Source organism: Bubalus kerabau, chromosome 1 (genome assembly GCF_029407905.1).
Source record: "Bubalus kerabau isolate K-KA32 ecotype Philippines breed swamp buffalo chromosome 1, PCC_UOA_SB_1v2, whole genome shotgun sequence".
Taxonomy (NCBI): Eukaryota; Metazoa; Chordata; class Mammalia; order Artiodactyla; family Bovidae; genus Bubalus; species Bubalus kerabau.
In genome coordinates this window covers 33,546,128-33,568,171 of record NC_073624.1, presented here as the reverse complement: position 1 = coordinate 33,568,171, position 22,044 = coordinate 33,546,128, and the positions used below count along the sequence as shown (strand labels likewise).

At 37.7% G+C, this 22,044-nt stretch overlaps 1 protein-coding gene across 8 annotated transcripts in view; it reads left to right on the top strand.

The window, feature by feature from the left end:
- ABCC9 (ATP binding cassette subfamily C member 9) overlaps positions 1-22,044 on the top strand; it is a 161,269-nt gene that overhangs the window by 66,749 nt on the left and 72,476 nt on the right. For 7 of the 8 annotated variants that reach the window (XR_008711639.1, XR_008711662.1, XR_008711664.1 and 4 more), the window contains 6 exons: positions 5,921-5,959; positions 7,390-7,491; positions 10,110-10,194; positions 12,210-12,290; positions 18,945-19,082; positions 19,198-19,323. Coding sequence is in view for 4 of the 8 variants with exons in the window: in XM_055571680.1 (XP_055427655.1) it covers positions 5,921-5,959; positions 7,390-7,491; positions 10,110-10,194; positions 12,210-12,290; positions 18,945-19,082; positions 19,198-19,323 (571 nt within the window). In the remaining 4 variants the exon portion in view is untranslated. The remainder of the gene's footprint in view (positions 1-5,920; positions 5,960-7,389; positions 7,492-10,109; positions 10,195-12,209; positions 12,291-18,944; positions 19,083-19,197; positions 19,324-22,044) is intronic. The other variant, XR_008711663.1, reaches the window with a different exon arrangement.

The window sequence follows — 22,044 nt, the reverse complement described above, 5'->3', positions numbered from 1 at the left end:
TAAGTCATATTTATTTATTTAGTTTGATCTACCCGGTAGACAGGCTTCCCAGGTGGTACTAGTGATAAAGGACCCGCCTGCCAGTGCAAGAGACAAAAGAGACTCGGGTTCGATCCCTGGGTCGGGAAGTTCCCTGGAGGAGGGCATGGCAACCCACTCCAGTATTCTTGCCTAGAGAATCCCATGGACAGAGGAGCATGGTGAGCTACAGTCCATGGGGTCACAAAGGATAGGACATGACTGAGTGACTTAACATGCACACACACACCTGGTAGACCACCCCAACCTCCATAGTCATTATGGAGAAATTGCTGACAGCTTATCTATGATATTGGACTGTAGACTTTCAGTCTACAGTCTACAGAAAATCACTGCAGTGATTTTCATCCAGGTTATCCCCAGGGAACACTGGACAATGTCTAGAAACATTTTTTGGTTGTCATACTAAGGGAATTGGTCTGCTTACTGACCTAGTTGGTGGTGGCCAGTTCAGTTCAGTTCAGTCACTCAGTCGTGTCCGACTCTTTGCGACCCCGTGAAACGCAGCACACCAGGCCTCCCTGTCTATCACCAACTCCAGGAGTCCACCCAAACCCATGTCCATTGAGTTGGTGGTGCTATCCAACCATCTCATCCTCTGTCGTCCCCTTCTCCTCCTGCCCTCAATCTTTCCCAGCATTAGGGTCTTTTCCAATGAGTCAGCTCTTCGCATCAGGTGGGCAAAGTATTGTATTTTCAGCTTCAACATCAGTCCTTCCAATGAACAGCCAGGACTGATCTCCTTTAGGATGGACTGGTTGGATCTCCTTGCAGCCCAAGGGACTCTCAAGAGTCTTCTCCAACACCACAGTTCAAAAACATCAATTCTTTGGCACTCAGCTTTCTTTATAGTGGCCAAAAATGCTACTATATATCCTCCAACACAGTTTACTGTGTGGACCACAATAAACTGTGGAAAATTCTGAAAGAGATGGGAATACCAGACCACCTGACCTGCCTCTTGAGAAATCTGTATGCAGGTCAGGAAGCAACAGTTAGAACTGGACATGGAACAACAGACTGGTTCCAAATAGGAAAAGGAGTACATCAAGGCTGTATATTGTCACCCTGCTTATTTAACTTACATGCAGAATACATTATGAGAAACACTGGGCTGGAAGAAGCACAAGCTGGAATCAAGATTTCTGGGAGAAATATCAATCACCTCAGATATGCAGATGACTCCACCCTTATGGCAGAAAGTGAAGAGGAACTAAAAAGCCTCTTGATGAAAGTGAAAGAGGAGAGTGAAAAGTTGGCTTAAAGCTCAACATTCAGAAAACTCAGATCTCAGCATCTGGTCTCCACTTCATGGCAGATAGATGGGGAAACAGTGGAAACAGTGTCAGTATTTTTCTGGGCTCCAGAATCACTGCAGATGGTGATTGCAGCCATGAAATTAAAAGATGCTTACTCCCTGGAAGGAAAGTTATGACTAACCTAGATAACATATTCAAAAGCAGAGATATTACTTTGCCAACAAAGGTCTGTCTAGTCAAGGCTATGGTTTTTCCTGTGGTCATGTATGGATGTGAGAGTTGGACTGTGAAGAAAGCTGAGCGCCAAAGAATTGATGCTTTTGAACTGTGGTGTTGGAAAAGACTCTTGAGAGTCACTTGGACTGCAAGGAGATCCAACCAGTCCATCCTAAAGGAGATCAGTCCTGGGTGTTCATTGGAAGGACTGATGCTGAAGCTGAAACTCCAATACTTTGGCCACCTCATGCGAAGAATTGACTTATTGGAAAAGACTCTGATGCTGGGAAGTATTGGGGGCAGGATGAGAAGGGGATGACAGAGGATGAAATGGCTGGATGGCATCACCGACTCGATGGACATGAGTTTGAGTGAACTCCGGGAGTTGGTGATGGATAGGGAGGCCTGGCGTGCTGCGATTCATGGGGTCGCAAAGAGCTGGACACGACTGAGTAACTGAACTGAGCTAAACTGATCCTCCAACACAGGACAGCCCTCCACAAGAATCCTCCTGCAATGCCGGAGACCTGGGTTCTATCCCTGGTTGGGAAGATTCCCTGGAGAAGGAAATGCTAACCCACTCCAGTATTCTTGGTCTGGAGAATTCCATGGACAGAAGAACCTGGCAAGCTACACTCCATGGGGTCGCAAAGAGTTAGGCACAACTGAGCAACTAACACACACATTCTCCAACACACAGGACAGCCCACCACATCAGGGAATTATCTGGCTCCAAATGTTAGTTGTGCTGGGGAGACCTTGCCCTAGACTTGCACATGTCCATTTAGTTCTTATCATTGTAAGTTCCATTGTGGCTTAATCTACTGTTAACATACACAGACATCTCTTCAGAATGAGTCAAAACTATTTACAGGCATTTTGAGAATAGGTTCTATTTTAAACTCCAATTAAGAGACGGAAATGCTTGGATGTGAAATTTGAGCTGGAAACAGCTGAACTGTAAATCCTATTTTTGGTATCGTTGGTGGAATAAGAAAGCTGAGAAATGTGGAGGGTACAGTTTATTCCTGTTGCAGTTGTAGACATGAAACTGTTTAGTATATATCCAGCAGTGAGCTCGGTGAATAACTGCCCCTTGCAGTTTCGTTCACTCGGGGGGCCTGTTGATCACTAAAGCCAGATGCTGTGTGATGTGTGCCCTACCACCGTCACCTTCCATCTTGGATGGATGCAGGTTTTGAGGAGCAAGTTTTACTGAATTAAATTATATCATGTGACATGTATGGCCATAATGAAGTTATTTGGGTTTTGTTTTTACCTGGTTTCATTAGCATTAAAACAGAAAGAATTAGAGACCATGACAGAAAAAGCTTGAGATTTTATTTTCATGCCTCTAGAATGTTCTTATGATCTAATCTTCTCTAGTATTACTCTACCTGGGCCAAATTTACTCCCAGTATTATCATTAAGAATTATTATCATTTTGTTAATAGATAAATAAATGATTTGAGAATTAGGAAAGCATTTTATACAGTCTGTTTATTTATTGAGTTTTCTAAACAAGATACATACATGTATATAAGTATACATATATATTTTTTAGACAAATTTATACCATTTATAGCCTGATTTCTTAAAAGTTGTAATGTATTTTATTTAATAAAACATATATAATGAAGCTTGAAAAACAAAGATATCAAGAAAGAAAATAAGGTTTAAATAATAATCTGAGTAATTAATAGGTAGAAATGCATGTATTGGAGTCCTGCATATTTATATAACATAGGCCACAAATTCTACTCTGAGTTCCATGGAAGCTAGTCAAAGAGGGAAGTATGAGATAAAAATAGACATATACTTAATAAAGGTTAAGATTTATTTTTTTAAGAAATAGAAAAGAAATATCTCCCATAAATCCTAATTTTTAAAAAGTTAAGAAAAGGTTATATCTTAAAGTCAGAGTCAATAAAATTAAAATATGAGAAAGGATTTAAGAAAATTCTAAGTATTTATAAAATCACTATAATTTAAAAATCATCTCTTTATGAATACTTGCCTTAAGAATATCCCATCTCTTCATAGCAGAAAGGGCTAAACTTTTCTTCAAAAAATATTTGGGTTGGCTCTGACACACACACAATAAAAACTAACCCCTAAAAATTGGATAAGCTAATAAAAAAATTTCTATTTTTCTTTATTTACAAGAACTACTTAATTTTTTCCCATGATATCCATGATTTTCTGATAAAATATATTTTCAAATCAAGAATGCTTAGAGGATGCTGACCTTTTTTTAAAGAAGTATTTGAAATAACTCTTTATTCTGGGAAAAAAAACTGTTGCACCTATTCCAATAAGGAAAGTTATATAAATGTTATTAGAATAAAGCTAATTTAGAAATTATTCATATTGATAGGTTGATTTTGTGTAAATGCTGAGAAGTACTTTACCTTGGGCTGAATTGTTTGCTGTTTTTTAAAGCTCAAGACAAAATAAAGTGAAACAGTAAATGGTATGGTAAAGTACCAAGCCCCTTGCTGTCATTCTTTCATCATTGCCTGTATCTCTGGTTGCATGAATTTTATTTTTAAATGTGCCCTCATGGTTGGCAGGAACAAAGTGCTGTAAAGTACCCTGTCCTATTGCAGGAAGAAATATTTACTTTGGACGGGAGAGAAGGCACTGGTCCTCATGCAGGACAGACCTACATGGATAGAACTTGGTACACAAAATTCATCTAAATTTAGATGCCTCCTCGGCAATTGCTACCTTTAGTGTAGCCTGACATGCAGTAGCCCCAGAAGAGAAAGAAGAGAGAGGTGAGGGAGGGACTTAAAAATTCTACAAGCTTGTCGGAAGGCCAGGGTTCTTGCTCTTGCATCTGGTGTGCTCTGTATTTGTTGAAAAGCAAGTGTTCTGCCTGATTAAAGTTGTCTTTTCCTAGTTGTCATGATAAATAATAATTCCTACTGATATCCCAGAAACTAGAACTCAATAAAACGCTTCACCTGTTGGATGGTCCAGGGAGGGAGTCCAGAATATGTAATAACCCCAGTAATTATATAAGACATAACCATCATTTATCTCTGGCTTCCCTTACTTTTTCTCCCACCTTGTCCATGCCATCAGCCATCCTGTCAGACCCCATCTGTTGTGGTGGTCTATTTTCTGATGTCTTAGTGTAACTGCCTTAATAGCAGTGACTCAATTACTCTAAGACTTGGCCGGGCATGAAGGGATAATAACACAATGAGTCAGCTTTCCTGGATCAGACATGACATAGCATGTTTGTGTCCACATCTAGCTTTCTTTCTTCCAAATACTGTTCCTGATTTCAGCTTGCAGAGGTCACTCTTTCCCATTCCATAAGATTCCAACCATGAACTTGGAAGCTGGTAGAATACCAAGTTTTAACTTTTACTGTTGAAGGAAAGTACACACAAATCCTGCATGCAAAAAATTGGATGCTATTTTCCAGAAGGAGATTTTCTACCTGACATGTTTTGAATTTCAGGTGTTTCAGAAATGATGGAGTTCACCTAAAATAGGAATAATAAAATCAGTAAGTCCTTAGGTGTATTTTTCCCCTTGGTATAGGTATAACTAAATTTAATTAGTCAAATGCCTCATTTTACATTAATCATATAAATCAGTAATTAATTATACCCAAATGTTACAATGTGACCTATATGCAGGTCTGTCTTTCTTTCCAGCTCCTTAAGGGCCAGGCTGTGTCTCAACCCTTCAAGTTTAGAGTATAAAAAGTATTTCTTCCTCTCCTGCCTTAGGGTAACTAATAAGGAATTTAAATAGATTAAATTTGAATTTTAACAGTAGGGAGTGCCTGCTGCTAAGTCGCTTCAGTCGTGTCCGACTCTGTGAGACCCCATAGACGGCAGCCACCAGGCTCCCCCATCCCTGGGATTCTCCAGGCAAGAACACTGGAGTGGGTTGCCATTTCCTTCTGCAATGCATGAAAGTGAAGAGTGAAAGTGAAGTCGGTCAGTCGCATCTGACTCTTAGCGACCCCATGGACTGCAGCCTACCAGGCTCCTCCGTCCATGGGATTTTCCAGGCAAAAGTACTGGAGTGGGGTGCCATTGCCTTCAAATTCTAATATAGACTAGGAAAATATTCCATAAAGGTTATCCAAACTTATACAGCTAGTTGGAGCAAAGTTGGGGCTAGAATATGGCTATTGTGTGAACCCAAATTTTGTATGAAGGAGAACAGTGCTATCTTTTGGAAGCTTAATCATTTCCTAGTTGATGAGGATATAAAAGAAGACTGTCATTTATCTGGTTTGTCTTTGGGATTAGTATCAACAATCATTTGAAAGTGTAGCTATTTAATACATACAATATTTATCTCTTACCTGATATGTACACGCATTCATCCTATATTTATATTTCATAATTAATGAACGTTGTTTGCCATACTTGCAGTGTAAATGAAACTGAACCTTCTTTTGAAGCGACCAGAAGGTATTATTTCTATTTTAATCTGCATTTAATAAGAATAACTACCTTCCTCAGACTTTTCCTGATATTCCATTTCTTACTCCTAATCATTTTATTCATTCTGATAATGTACAAAGTTGTTTATTAAAATGGACTAGTAAATTTCTGATCGCAGTAGTTCCCAACATCTGGAAGCTGCTAAAAGAATTAATTTGCTGAACTAAATGGCCCAACATGTTAATTGTTGTCTTCTCCATGAGTCACACAGATCTCAACTTTGACTAAAACTCAACAGTTCTTAGCAAATTGGATTTGGGATTTCATAAAATAAAGATGAAAGAATTATTATGTATATTATTTATGAGTTAAACAGTGATGAAATCTGTCTGTAAGCTAGAACTGGAGAACCAAGTACTTCATCTATTTAAAGAAAAAAAGAAAAGAAAACCTTAAAGAATGGGGGTGGGGGCAGGAGGGAAGCAGATGTGCCAGAGGTTGGGAACCACTGTTTTAATGCACAGATGGTTATCTAAGAGACTACCAGCATACTATATATTATCATGCCCTCTAAACGCCTAAGACGTTATGTTTCAGGATGATCACTGGGCCTTTCTAACTACCTTTTTTCTACACTTTATTCTCTTTTAACCTTAATTCCTAAATTAGTACTTACAGACCATAACTAACTATGAAAGTGTGAATTTTAAGCTGACCCTTTCCCTACCCCAAGCTCATCATCCTCTTTATCTTCAACTCACATGCATTTTCCTAATTACTGCAAATTAAAATATGATGTATGGACATCTGGTAGAGTTTGCAAGCCAAAAAGTGGGGCACAGGGAGGAGACTATCATTTTTTAAAAATAAACTGCTTCAATATGTATTGAAATACATGGTTTTTAAATGTGTATTTATTACATTGTTGAAACGGACTCCTCAAAATTATTCTTTGCTTTGAAATATTTATATTATCTATTACCTTAAAATATGTTCATGTGAGTAAACCACAAACACATAATTACAGTATCAGTTCACATCCCTTTTAAAGGTATTCCTGTAAAATTCATAGTTAATGTAAAGTGCTTTTAATATGAAGTAAAATATCTGTGGTTTTTAGAGTTAACTGTTATTTAAATTATTGTAAAAATTGTAGTCATTTCAGAAAATAAAATTTTAATTAATAGTTCATACCTCAAAATATTTCTTTAGCATAGCAAAATCAAATTTGCACGTTGTGTGTTATTTTAATTAAGTTCCAATCCCTTTAATTTAGTGGAATATTTAACTACTAATTAATAAGGTTGATGGTCATTAAAATATTCTTTTAGAAATTCTTCATTTCTGTCTTTGAGATATTTTATCAACTTTCATTTTCCTTAGTTATACAAAAGTACAGGCACAGCACAGCACTCTTGGGTAATTTTGGTATTTTGTTTTTCTTTTCCATTTTCCAGTAGGAACAGGTATTCTGTGGCTTATGCAGCTCAAAAGCCTTGGCTATTAAATGCTACAGTAGAAGAAAATATTACCTTTGGAAGTCCTTTCAACAAGCAGAGGTAATTTTGAATGTATAAAATTTAGAACTAAAAAGAACAACTATTTCTAATCCCTATGTTTAGTTCACAGTTTCTGGAGTCTTTTCTAAAAAAAATTATTGGAGTATAGTTGATTTACGGTGTTATGTTAGTTTCAGGTGTACAGCAAAGTGAACCAGTTTTATTATACATATATCCATGTTTTTAAAGATTCCTTTCCTGTATAGGCCATTACAGAGTATTGAATAGAGTTCACTGTGCTATACAGCAGATGCTTGATATCTATTTTATGTATAGTAGTACGTATATATCAATCCCAATATCCCAGTTTATCCTTCCTCCCACCCATCCCCTCGTTCTTAAATCTTTATATCAGGACTTCCTTTCTTCTCTGTTTGCCCTGCTTCTTTCCTCATCACCAGGTCTATTAAGTCAACTTTTGTAAGAGAAGCCTCACTGGGATTCAGCCCATCATATGCACTTGCTGAGAACAATTTGTGCAACAAAAATAAACAGCTGAAACAGAAGTTGTGTGGGGGGGGGGGTGCGGGGGGTGTAGGGTGAGGGTGGTGCTGAGGTTATTGGTAAACAGAAGAAAAATCCCAGTAAGTTGCAGAAGGAGGGTTAACCATGGAAAAAGAAGAGAAGGAATACGGGATCTGAGGGGTCTGATTACTCAGAGCAGCCAGAGTATGTCTTCTTTCAATCGTCTTCTAAACACCCATTGGAGCAAGGAATGACTACCCACTCAAGTATTCTTGCCTGGAGAATTCCATGGACAGAGGAGCTTGGTGGGCTACAGTCCATGGGCCTCAAAGAGTTGGGCACAACTGAATGACTGACACTTTCACTTCCAAACATCCACTGGAGTGTGCAAAGGCAAGACCCTTTCCTGAAGCCACCTTCACGAGGGGTAGGGAGTGTCCTAAGACTCAAAGCAGGGTCCTGAGAGTTAAGGAGAATTAGACCTGGGGAGAGGCATGAGGAAAGGGGAGGTGAGAGGAAAGTGTGGGAGGAAAAATTCAAATTACATGGGATTGTTTGGGGCCTGGGAGTAAACCAGACAGAAAGGGATCTGTGTACATTGACAGTGGCAAACTCCATTGTGAAGGAAGGCTGAGACGGGCAGTAAAGTGCCTTAGAAGCCAACCAATATAAATCCAGAGGCCCAGCAAAGTGTTAGAAAGAGGACTTACAAAGTAAATGTAATTTGCCCATATCATGACAGATTTATATAAGGTGAATCTGAATTAGGAGCAAAAAGACATTTGGAAGGTTGTTGGGCACATGATTTGGGCATGCTGTGTTTGTTGTGTGTATTTGGCAGTGACTGTAGAAATGGAAGAAAAAGAGATGGCTGACAGAGAGCATTCTGGAATAAGAATGGGAGAAGAAAATGGAAGAATCACATGGAATCTAGAAAAATGGTACAGATGAACCTATTTGCAGGGCAGGAATAGAGACTCAGATTTAGAGAACAGATACGTGGACATAGTGGCGGGGAGCTGGGGGATGAATTGAAAGAGTAGCACTGACATATATACACTACCATGTCTAAAACAGATAGCTAATGGGAAGCTGCTGTGTAGCTCAGGAAGCTCAGCCTGGTGCTCTGTGATGACCTAGATGGGTGGGATGGAGGTGGAATGGGATGCAGGACAAAGAGGGAGAAGATACACACGTACACATAGCTGGTTCACTTTGTAGTACAGTAGAAATTAACACAACATTGTACAGCACCTATACCCCAATTTAAAAACAAAATCACTCAAATATTTTAAGACCAGGTGATTGAGAAAATGAAACCATTGATATTTTCCCCAGAATTCCCAGTCTCCATGCTTCCTTGAATTTCCAGTCAACCCCAGTTTCCGGATCCAGCCTTAGGTCAACTTTATGTCAGTCCTTATCGATTTCTGTTTTCTTCTCTCTTCAGCATCATGAGTGTGGACACAGATTCCTCTCCCCTGTCCCCACTTCCCCCCGCCCCATAACCCATGCTCTAGCCCCAGTGAGGCTCCTCTTATCCTTCACGCATACCATGAACTTGTCCACTGTCATACAGTTCCTTTCTCTCTCCCCTCATTGTCATTCCTGGGAAATTACAGTTCATCTTTCTGCAGACACCTCACAAATCACCTCCTCTGCAAAGATGTCACTGATTTCTTAGTCATTCCTTCCTGCATATTCTAGGAGCACTTTGTAACTACCCATCTACAGTACCTAACAAGGTACATTTGTATCGTATGTTTCTGTGTCAATTTTCTGCCACATTTAATAGCTGTTTTTTAATTTTTAACCATTTTTCATTGAAGTATAATTAATTAACAATGTCATGTTAGTTTCAAGTGCACAGCAAAGTGATTTGGTTGTATGTATATCTATTCTTTTTCAGATTATTTTCCATTATAGGTTATTACAAGAAATTGAATATAGTTCCCTGTGCTATACAATAGTTTTACAAGAGTGGGAACCAATATCTATTTGTCTTTGTATCTACAAGCCTAATGTAGAGGCTAGAATATACTAAATTCTTCAATAAGTGTTTTATTTCAGCTTCCGAGACATTGAACCTGGGACTTGGTTTATGGGCAGTATATTAATCATGATGTAAAAACTTAAAACCACCTCTTCCACAGGTACAAAGCAGTCACAGACGCCTGTTCTCTTCAACCAGATATCGACTTACTACCATTTGGAGACCAAACTGAAATTGGAGAGAGGGTAAGCTATGTGTAGTGTAATTACACAATGAACACAAATCCAGAAAAGTCTTCCAGTTATCTTTAACCTTTAATGGAAAATTTAAAAAATCTGAGAGCACCGGAATTATGTTTTCCTAGTGACAAGTTCTAGAAACAGAAGCATAGGAATTCTCGATGCCACTCTTTTAAGGATGTGTTGAGTAACTAACATGAACTTCACATTTTGCTAGCCACTCAGGAGTTCTCAAGGGAAAAGAACCAGTCCCTGCTTTTGATCAAATGTATTTTTACTTAACTTGGAGTTTACTTTAAATTGGTTTGGAAACCAAGATTGCTTCCGACAACTTTTCCCACTCTTGTCAACATCCATTTATTCTTGTTAAAGTGTTCCTTTTGCTTTGTATAAACAGGTTTTACATTGACGTCATACTGTTCCAACTAGCCGAAAAATATTTATACCTGTATATAATCTTTATAACAATGTTGGCTAAAGTGTTTGACTCTTATAGGGTCAAATACTAAGCAAAAGACTTTATATGCATTATTTGCTTTTACAACATATCTGTTACATAGGTGTTTGTTATCTGCAAATTGCAGCTGAGAAAACCAGGGGAGAGAAAGGTTAAAGAACTTGCCTGGTCAGAGTCACTGGGACAGTTGAGATTGGTCTGACTCTGTCATTTGTGTTATTCATTGCTATTTTTTATTGCAGCATGGTATAGTGTTTAAGAACATGACCTGAACTTCTCTAAGCCTTAGTTTCCATGTGGAGAGCAATACATTGATATTGCTATGATAAGAGAAATAAGGAATGGAAAGCCATATACAGCAGCCTGACACATTTTACTAAAGTGTTGGTTGCTCAGTCATGTCTGACTCTGCAACTCCATGGACTGTAGCTCATTTGTGCAAGGAATTCTCCAGGCAAGAATACTGGAGTGGCTAGCCATTGCCTTCTCCAGGGGATCTTCCCGACCCAGGATTGAACCCAGGTCTCCCACATTGCAGGCAGATTCTTTACCATCTGAGCCACCAGGGAAGTTCATCACATACTAGTTCAGTTCAGTTCAGTCGCTCAGTCATGTCCGACTCTTTGCGACCCCATGAATTGCAGCATGCCAGGCCTCCCTGTCCCTCACCAACTCCCGGAGTTCACTCAGACTCACATCCATCGAGTCAGTGATGCCACCCAGCCATCTCATCCTCTGTCGTCCCCTTCTCCTCTGGCCCCCAATCCCTCCTGGCATCAGAGTCTTTTCCAATGAGTCATGGCCACACATGAGGTGGCCAAAGTACTGGAGTTTCATCACATACTAAGTGCTCAGTAAATAGTAGTTTTTCACATTTGTATAATTAACACTTGATTATAAAAGCATACTGCTGTATAGCTCACTTGAAAGAAAGTGAAGTCACTCAGTCATGTCCGACTCTTTGCGACCCCATGGACTGTGGCCCACTAGGCTCCTCTGTCCATGGGATTCTCCAGGCAAGAATACTGGAGTGAGTTGCCATTTCCTTCTCCAGGGGGATCTTCCCGACCCAGGGATCGAACCCAGGTCTCCTGCATTGCAGGCAGACGCTTTAACCTCTGAGCCACCAGGGAAGCTCACTTGAACACAACTTATAATATTGAATTTAAGAGACATGTATTAAGCATACTACAGACACAATTCATGAAACCAGAAACAATTTCGAGATTACTTCCAGTCTTCAGCACTCATTTTGGTTTTTCGTTATTAATATTTTTGTGCAGCAGAGCCAACTATCAGAGTGAAAAGAAGATTAACGTTATCAGTCAAAGATGATCTTAATATAATTCAAGTGTTGACCACTAGAAAGCTTGCGTTTTTATCTTCCTGATGTTATCACTGTTTAATTAATAAACTACATAAATTTATTAAATTTATTTAATAAATAAATTAAAATTAATTTAAGGTTTTTAAAGAGAAGTTTGTATTTTTAGGGAATTTTTTTTTAACTAGCAGATTATTTACTACTGTAAATGGTGGATGTTACTGGGTATTTCTTCCCTAGGGCATCAACCTGAGTGGAGGTCAGAGGCAAAGAATCTGTGTGGCCCGAGCTCTCTATCAAAATACCAACATTGTCTTCTTGGTAAGAATGTATGGTCTTCCCTTTCTTTCTACTTCATCTTTCTCTCTGGACAAATGAGTCTTTAAGGAGAATAAGTAACTCAAGGAAAGATTTAACTTGTGAAATCACAGAGAATTAAGGCAAAACAAATCCTCAAAGTACAAATCAAATCAACATGTAAGACGTATGTAAGACGTGAGTGAAGGACCCCGAGGGACTGAGGTTCCCAAATGATTGCTTCTATGAGTTCTTAAACCATGAGGATCATTGATGAAAGGGTGTGGATGGTGCTGAATGAACTGGACAGGATTGTAAGTCTTCTCATTTATATTTGCTGGTAGAAAGAGGGGCTGGAAAATATACTTTTGGTGGGCATAAGGGTTAGTAAGGATGCAACTCAGGCTGTGATTAAGGTTTATCTGTAAAGTTTCCTGAAATTATTCTTAGAAATCTTGATACCAGCCTAGATCTACTAAATCATAATCTATAAAGACAGAGTCTAGAATCTGTATCTTAAAAAAAGCTCTGTAGATGATTCTCTAGTATATCCTGGGTTGATAACCTATGGATATACAAATAAAAATGGATGATTATATTGATTATGAATTTGCTCTAGTTTTATTCCTCCAGCAGATTGTAGCAAAAATCACTTAGTGTACAACTAGACAGTGCCTAGAGACCAGCAGGCTATGTAAATCCATCCTTCCCCCGCCTTCTCCTTCTGTGCATGTGTTAACCATGTGTATATCTGGTTCTCAGACCTTTAAACTTTTCACTCCATCTAATGAACATCTTCAGAAAGTGGCTTCATTTTAGAGTTTCCCACTCCAAAATTCTGGATCCATTACAGGGTATGAAAGTAGAATTTGGGCATAGTACTGGAAATGCACTTCAGGTTAATGTCTCTAAGAATTCCTGCCCCCAAAATTTCCAGAAAACAACACTATAAAAGACAGAGCAGGATCTAGCAGTAACCTGTTAAAACTCAACATTAAAAAGACTAAGATCATGGCATCCAGTCCCATCACTTCATTTTTCATCACTTCAGATTTTATTTTCTTGGGCTCCAAAAATCACTGTGAATGGTGACTGCATCCATGAAATTAAAAGACACTTGCTCCTTGGGGAAAAAAAAAAAGCTATGATAAACCTAGAAATCATATTAAAAAGCAGAGACATTACTTTGCCAACAAAGGTCTGTCTATTCAAAGATATGGTTTTTCCAGTAGTCATGTATGGATGTGAGAGTTGGACTATAAATAAGGCTGAGTGCTGAAGAAGTGATACTTTTGAACTATAGTGTTGGAGAAGACTCTTGAGAGTCCCTTGGACTGCAAGGAGATCAAATCAGTCCATCCTGAAGAAAATCAACTCTGAATATGCATTGGAAGGACTGGATGCTGAAGCTGAAACTCCAATACTTTGGCAACCTGATGCAAAGAACTGACTCATTGGAAAAGACCCTGATGCTGGGAAAGATTGAAGGCAGGAGGAGAAGGGGACGACAGAGGGTGAGATGGCTGGATGGCATCATTGACTCAATGGACATGAGTTTGAGCAAACTCTGGGAGATAGTGAAGGACAGGGAAGTCTGGCATGCTGCAGTCTGTGGGTTTGCAAAGAGTTGAACACAACTCAGCGACTGAACAGCATCAACAACCAAACTGTGACACAGAGACATGAAGTGAGCAAATGTTGGAGAAATGGCGCAATAGACTTGCTGGACACGGGGTTGCCACAAACCTTCAATTTGAAAAAAAAAAATGCAATGTCTGTGAAGCACAATAAAATGAATTGCAATAAAATGAGATATGCCTGTATCTGCAAAGGCACATCTGCCATTCAGATTTCATTGTCACAGGTTCTGGTAATTAGAACATGGGCATCTTTGGGGACTGTTATTCTGCCTGCCTCAGATAGCTCTTATTATTGGAAAGTTATTATGGGATTAAAATCTGCTTCTGTATATTTTCCATTAATTGGCTTCCATTGTGCTTCTGCAACAGCAAATATATTTCTTTTATATGGCCATAACTCAATATTTTAATATTATTGTCATAACTTGCCATAATTTACTTTTCTGTAGGCTGAGAAAGCTTAATATTTTTAATTCTTCAACAGTTATGTTATCTTTATAACTTCCCTTAATTCTGGGTATAATAGTGTTTGTTAGGGTCCCTTTGAAAAAACGTGTACTAGATGCACTCTGATCAACTCAGACAGTCTTAAAACTAATGGAGCTTATGATCTAAATATTATACTTTCTTCATAGCAGCCTAAAATTGAATAATGTTTTAGCAGCAACAGAATACTGTTGATCAATCAATTCAGTTCAGTCGCTCAGTCGTGTCCAACTCTTTGCAACCCCATGGACTGCAGCACGCCAGGCCTCCCTGTCTATCACCAACTCCCAGAGTTTACTCAAATTCATGTGTTTGAACAATCTCTCTTAGATAAAAATATTTTACCCTTCGATTGTTTAAAAATTCACAAAGCACTTTGAATCGCAGTATTATCTCATTTGATTCTTATGACGGTGCTGCTAGGGTAGGTGGTTTCCTCATGGGAAGAGAGGAAACTTATACATAGAAAGGTGGAATGCCTTACCTGAGAGCTAATGGCTGGTAAGTGACAGAGTATGAGCTAGAACTTCGTATCTTTTGAGTACTTTTCCTTTTTTTCTGTTTTTGTGATCAGCTGTTTCTTTTTTTTCTTCTTTTAATTATTACTCTCAAGTTACTGTGTGGTCTTTTGCTCTCTTTTTGTCTCCCTCCCTCCTTCCCTCCGTTCCTTCCTATCCATCCATCCGTGTTTCATGAGTGTCATCAGAACCATCTTCTGTGCTGGGTACAAAGGAAACAAAGGAGAAAGAGACATCATTGTTATCTATAAAGATCTTACATCTATCTTTAAAAGATCTATCTATAAAGACCGTACAAACAATTAGTTGAAAGGTTTTAGATTTTGCTGTAAACTCTAATTAAACTTTATCAAATTAGCCTTTACACCTCCATACTTTTTTCCATGGTGGCTGCAACAATTTATATTTCCAACTACAATGCAAAAATTCCTTTTTCTCCATATTCTCACCAACATTAGTTATTTCTTGTCTTTTTGATAATAGCCAATCTAACAGGTATGAAGTGATATCTCATTGTGGTTTTGATTTGTATTTCCCAGATAAATAATAATATTAATATTAATGATAATTAATGATGTTGAGTACTATTTATGTATACCTTTTGGCCATTTTTTCACTTTTTTGGAAAAAATGTCTATTCAGATCCTTTGACCATTTTTTAATTGGATTGTTTGGATATTTTGTTATTGATTTGTATGAGGTTTTTATATTTGGGGGGCATTAACTACTTATAAGATACATGATTTGCAAACATTTCATCACATTCCATAAGTTGCCCTTTCATTTTGTTGATGATTTTCATTAATGGACTGAGATGTTTTAGTTTGACATAGTTCTGTTTATTTATTTTTGCTTTTGTTGTCTTTGTTTTTGGTATTAAAATTTTAAAAACATTGCCAAGACCAACATCAAAGAGCTTATCCACTATGTTTTCTTCTAAGAGTTTTATGTTTTCAGATCTTAGGTTCGTGTCTTTAATCCACTTGAGTTCATTTTCGTGTATGATGTAAAATAGTGGCCCAGGTGTGTTTTTTTTTTTTGCACACTGCTGTCTACTTTCCCCAATATCATTATTGAAGAGACTACTCTTTCCACATTGTATCTGTACATAGAGACAGTTTAACTTCTTCCTTTCCTATTTGGATGCCATTTCATTTTCTTGACTAATTGATCTGACATAGTACTTCCAGGGTATGTGTGCCCAGTCACTCGGTTCATTTCAGTTCAGTTCAGTCTCTTAGTTGTGTCCGACTCTTTGCGACCCCATGCACTGCAGCACGCCAGGCTTCCCTGTGCATCACCAGCTCCCAAAGTTTGCTCAAACTCATGTCCATCGAGTCCGTGATGTCATCCAACCATTTCATCCTCTGTCATCCCCTTCTTCTGCCTTTGATCTTTCCCAGCATCAGGGTCTTTTCAAATGAGTCAGTTCTTCACATCAGGTTGCCAAAGTATTGGAGTTTCAGCTTCAACATTAGTCCTTCCAATGAGCATTCAGGACTGATTTCTTTTAGGATTGACTGGTTGGATCTCCTTGCAGTCCAAGGGACTCTCAAGAGTCTTCTCCAACACCACAGTTCAAAAACATCAATTCTTCGGTGCTCAGCTTTCTTTATGGATGTCTGACTCTCACATTCATATATGACTACTGGAAAAACCATAGCTTTGACAGATGGACCTTTGTTGGCAAAGTAATGTCTCTTTTTAATATGCTGTCTAGGTTGGTCATAGCGCTTCTTCCAAGGAGCAAGTGTCTTTTAATTTCATGACTGCAGTCATCATCTGCAGTGATTTTGAAGCCCCAAAAATAAAGTCTGTCACTGTTTCCACTGTTTCCCCATCTATTTGCCATGAAGTGATGGGACCAGATGCTATGATCTTAGTTTTCTGAATGTTGAGTTTTAAGCCAACTTTTTCACTCTCCTCTTTCACTTTCATTAAGAGGCTATTTAGTTCTTCTTCACTTTCTGCCATAAGGGTGGCATCATCTGCATTTCTGAGGCTATTGACATTTCTCCCAGCAATCTTGATTCCAGTTTGTGCTTCATCCAGCCTGGCATTTCACACGATATACTCTGCACATAAGTTAAATAAGCATAGTGACAGTATACAAACTTGACATACTCCTTTCCCTATTAGAAACCAGTCTGTTGTTCCATGTTCAGTTCTAACTGTTGTTTCTTGACCTGCATACAGATTTCTCAGGAGGCAGGTAAGGTGGTCTGATAGTCCCATCTCTTTACGAATTTTCCACAGTTTGTTGTGATCCAGTCACTCAGTGATGTCCAATTCTTTGGACCCTGTGGACTGTAGCCCACTGGGCTCTTTTGTCCACGGGATTTCCTGGGCAAGAATACTGGAGTGGGTTGCCATTTCTTCCTCCAGGGGATCTTCCTGACCCAGGAATCAAACCCACATCTCCTGCACTGCCAGGCAGATTCTTTATCACTAAGCCACCTGGTAAGCCCCATAGTATTGAACTTTCAGTACTGTGTTGAATAAAAGTGGTAAGACTGGGTATCCTTGTCTTATTCCTGATCCTAAGGGGAAAGCTTTCAACTTTTCACCATTGAGTGTGGTATTAGCTGTGGGCTTGTCTATGATCTTTATTATGTTGAGGTATGTTTTCTTTATACCCATTCTATTCAAAGTTTTTATCATGATTGAATGTTGAATTTGGCAAATGTATTTTGTGCTTCTATTGAGTTGATCATATGATTTTTATCCTTTATTTTATTATTGTGGTGTATCATATTGATTGATTTGCAGATGTTGAACTATCCTTGCATCACTGGAATAAATCCAACTTATTCATGGTGTATGAATCTTTTAATGACTGTTGAATATGGCTTGTTAATATTTCGTCAAGGATGTTTGCATCTGTGTTCATCAGAAACACTTGTTTGTAATTTTCTTTTTGTGTATGTATGGTGTCTTTGGTATCAGGGAATCATTGGTTTTAATATCAGGGAATTACTAGCTTTGTAAAATGTTTGGAAGTATACTTTCCTCTTCTATTTTTTGAAAAAGTTTGAGAAGGATGGGTTTAAATCCCAGTTTAAATGTTTGATTGAATTCACCAATGAAACCATCTGGTTCTGGGCTTTTGTTTGTTGGGGTGTTTTTGATTACTAATTCAATCCCCTTACCAGTAGTTGATCTATTCAGATTTTCTATTTTTTCATGATTCAATTTTTGTAGATTTTTTTTTTCTGGGAATTTATCCATGTCTTTTAGGTGTCAAGTTTCTTGGTGTTCTGGGGTCTTTCTTTTTTCTTAATGTAGGAATTCATTGCTATAAAATTCTCTTAGAACTGGTTTTGCTGCATCCCATAAGTTTTGATGCAGTGTGTCTCATTTTCATTTGTTTCAAGATATTATTTGATTTCCTCTTTCAGTGTCTCCATTGGTTGTTCAGGAGCATCTTGTTTTATCTCCACGTATTTGTGAATTTTCCAGAGGTGGGGTTTATGATGAGAATGTGTCTTAACCTTTCCTACCTGTTTTGATGTATTTTTCTGTCACTTAAAATGTAGAAATCACTCAGTTTCTGGATCTCTTCCAAAGGGAATTGCTCCATGTGCAGCTGTATATTCAGTGTGTCCGTGGCAGGAGGGAAATTCAGGAGCCTCCTATGTTGTCATCTTGGTCCAGAGTCTGTGCCTGTTTTTATTCATGTCTAAAGTGAATCGATGTCAACTTTAACACTATCATATTCTTTGTTTTGGTTTATTGTTATAGGTTGTCAGGTTATGTTGGCTTTTGAACTTGGAGATTCTATATATAAGAATTCAAACCACTCCAAATATTGTTATTTACTTTTAACATTATTTTTAAGGTGAAAGAGAAAATAAAATCCTCATTTTTAATTTAGTAACTTTTTGTCATTTAAAGCTATTAAGAGTCTGTTTATTATAAATTGAATTTTGTGGGATAATTTGCCTTTAGTTATTTGTATTTCTGTTTTCTGGAGGAATTTCATTACAAAGAAAATATGAAAATTGTTCATTATGTCTCCATTTTACTTATTGTAGGATGATCCATTTTCTGCCTTGGACATTCACTTGAGTGATCACCTAATGCAGGAAGGAATTTTGAAATTTCTCCAAGATGACAAGAGGACACTTGTTCTTGTGACTCACAAATTACAATATCTAACACATGCTGACTGGGTAAGAGTTGAAAAGAATTTTTATATTACAGCTATATAAATGCTTCCTGAGATAAATATAATTCAATTGGCCAATTATGGATTTTTGTCGTAATTCTAATATATGCTTTCCTTAGATCATAGCCATGAAAGATGGAAGTGTTCTAAGAGAAGGGACTTTGAAGGATATTCAGACCAAAGATGTAGAGCTTTATGAACATTGGAAAACACTAATGAATCGGCAGGATCAAGAACTGGAAAAGGTAATTGCTCAGATTTAGAAGAGTTCAGAGTTCAGTTAAGAAGAGTCAGAAATACAGTGCAAAATTACTAAAAATACTTCTAAAGAAGTATTACATTTAATTTTTGATTATATAATAATCTCATGTGAAATATGAAATAATTGAATATTTATATTCCATTAATTGATAAACTACTTTGAAACTAAGAAAATTCTAATGATATCTTTTATTATCAGCCCTTTAGAGGATTTTTATTTGAATTGGAGACATATTATAATTATATGTGTGTTTAAAACAATCATATATGCGTTTTAAACTTGCTCAAGCATGCTCTTTCCTCATTTTATCTTATTTTCCCTTATGTATGTCCTATTTTACTCACCTTCAATATGAGTTTTTCATTCATCACTTACAAATGAAGGGTTGTGGGCAAAGCAAAATCTTAGATGATTTTGAAAGAAAGAAGAGTGGTTAGCTGTGGGTATAGTGCTAAGTATGCCTGGGATAGAGTTGGGGGAGGTGAAGGAAGGTAATCAGAAAGAAATAACAGTAAAACTTTATATTTAGATAGTTTTTAAAGTCCACAAAACCGTTTTACATGTTTTAAAGTCCACAAAACCTTTTTACATGTCTCTTTTAATTCTCACAAAATAAGCAAAAAATAGGAGAAATAAGCAAAGAAAATATGATCTCACTCTTACAGATGGGAAAATTGAGGCTCAGAGATCTAAGTAACTTGCCTAAACTTGTACAGTATATATAATATTTTGTACCAATTGGATTTAAAACCAGGTTCATACCAGTGTAATGTATTTATATGATGTAAGTATAATATTGAATGAAATGATAACAGAGTTGAAAACCAATTGATTGTGATGAAAGAAAATCCATCATCATGGCTGAGAGGTAAATTGGAAATTGAATTAGTAAATTTTTAAAATGTTTTCTCTTGAGTTATGGGACTAGAAAGGGTCCAGAATTCAATAGTCCTGGTCAGGAATGAGCATTATAAAATGAAAATGTTTATATCAGCAAATTTCTGAAAATGTCAAGAAGTTAAAATGTATTATTTCTTAAAGGGAAAAAAATAATCTTGTTTCAATAGCAGAAGAAAGATAAAAAGTCAGACAAACCATCAGATTGCTCTGTCTTCTGTGAGCTTGCCAAAGATATCAAAAGCCAATTACAAACGTCTCAAAATAAGAAAGAAAAGCCGCATGTCAACGTCTTAGTAGAGTAGGACAAATCATAGAACCTTTGAAAGGAGGATATTCATCAAAACATTACAGTGTACAATTGGCAAGAGCTCACTTAGAAATTATGCAGTGAGATGCTTGATAATAAACTTACTGGGATGACTCCAAATGACATTTTTTTTTCAGTGGTCTAGGTGCCAGGGACAAAAGAATATGATGTAAGCTTAAGGAGTGGACCATTTATGGTTCACTTTGAAAAGAAAATCTGGAAAAACTGCAAGAGAGAAAGGGGGGTGCTTGTGGCTTGATTTTGAAGTAATACTGCAAGCCAGGAAGAAAGTCTGTTACATTGTGTTTAGAAATGAAGTGATCACTCAAGATACCATAGTTCTATAATTAAAGACACATCACAGGGTTATAGGGCTTCCCTGGTGGCTCAGACAGTAAAGAATCTGCCTGCAGTGTGGGAGACTAGGGTTTGATCCCTGGGTCTGGAAGATCCCTTGAAGGGAATGGCTACCCACAACAGGGGAGCAAGGGCTACTGGCATCTAGTGGGTAGAGGAAAGGGCATGCTGTTAAACATTCTACAATGTACAGAACAGCCCCCACAACAAAGGATTTTCTGACCCAAAATGTCAATAGTGTCAAGGTTGAGAAAAGCTGGCTTAGCACCAGAGCAGATCAAGCAAGTGGAGAAGGAGGTGAAACTAAAGGATTCAAAAAACATCCCATCTTTGGTCTTTAGACAGATCAGTCAGTTTAAAGGTTCAGGAATAATAGGAAAGTATGCTAAAGAGAATAGTAATGACAGCTTTGAGAAGAAGTTGATAATACTTTTAGCTGATTTAAATGTTGTTAAAAATTCTGCCTTGCATGACATCACCCATTATCTTCATAATATTATTAAGCAAAATAAAGTAGCGTTTTTGGATGTTTCTTTCCTCAGCCTTCAACCCTCACTTTGATTCAGCTCTTCTCAGGCATTCAGTAAATATGTATTTGATTGTTGTTGTCATTTAGTCGCTTAGTTGTGTCTGATTCTTTTGCGACCCCACGGACTGTAGCCCGCCAGGCTCCTCTGTCCATGGAATTCTCCAGGCAAGAACACTGGAGTGAGTTGCCATTTCCTTCTCCAGAGGATCTTTTCCACCCAGGGATCAAACCCACATTTCCTGCTTGACAGGCAGCTTCCTTACCACTGAGCCACCTGGGAAGCCTTATGTATTAGATAAGTGAAACTAAATTTGTATTTACTTAATCCATATATCAAAACAACTTAAAATATTTTATCTCAGAGCTTAGTATGAGCATTTTACTCATAACGAAAATGACTAAGATTAAAGTCCCCAAGACGATAACTCGTTTGCTCACACAGATTGGCTATTTGAAAAAGAACCAAATCTTCTGTTTTCCCATGTACAGGTTTATTTCATTTCAATACATTATCCACAAAAGATCAGTTCTTTTTTAATTTTTTTTACTCTCAAAAAATACTTTACAGTGTACAAATATTGCTTTTCATATCATTAGGCACAACTAAAAGC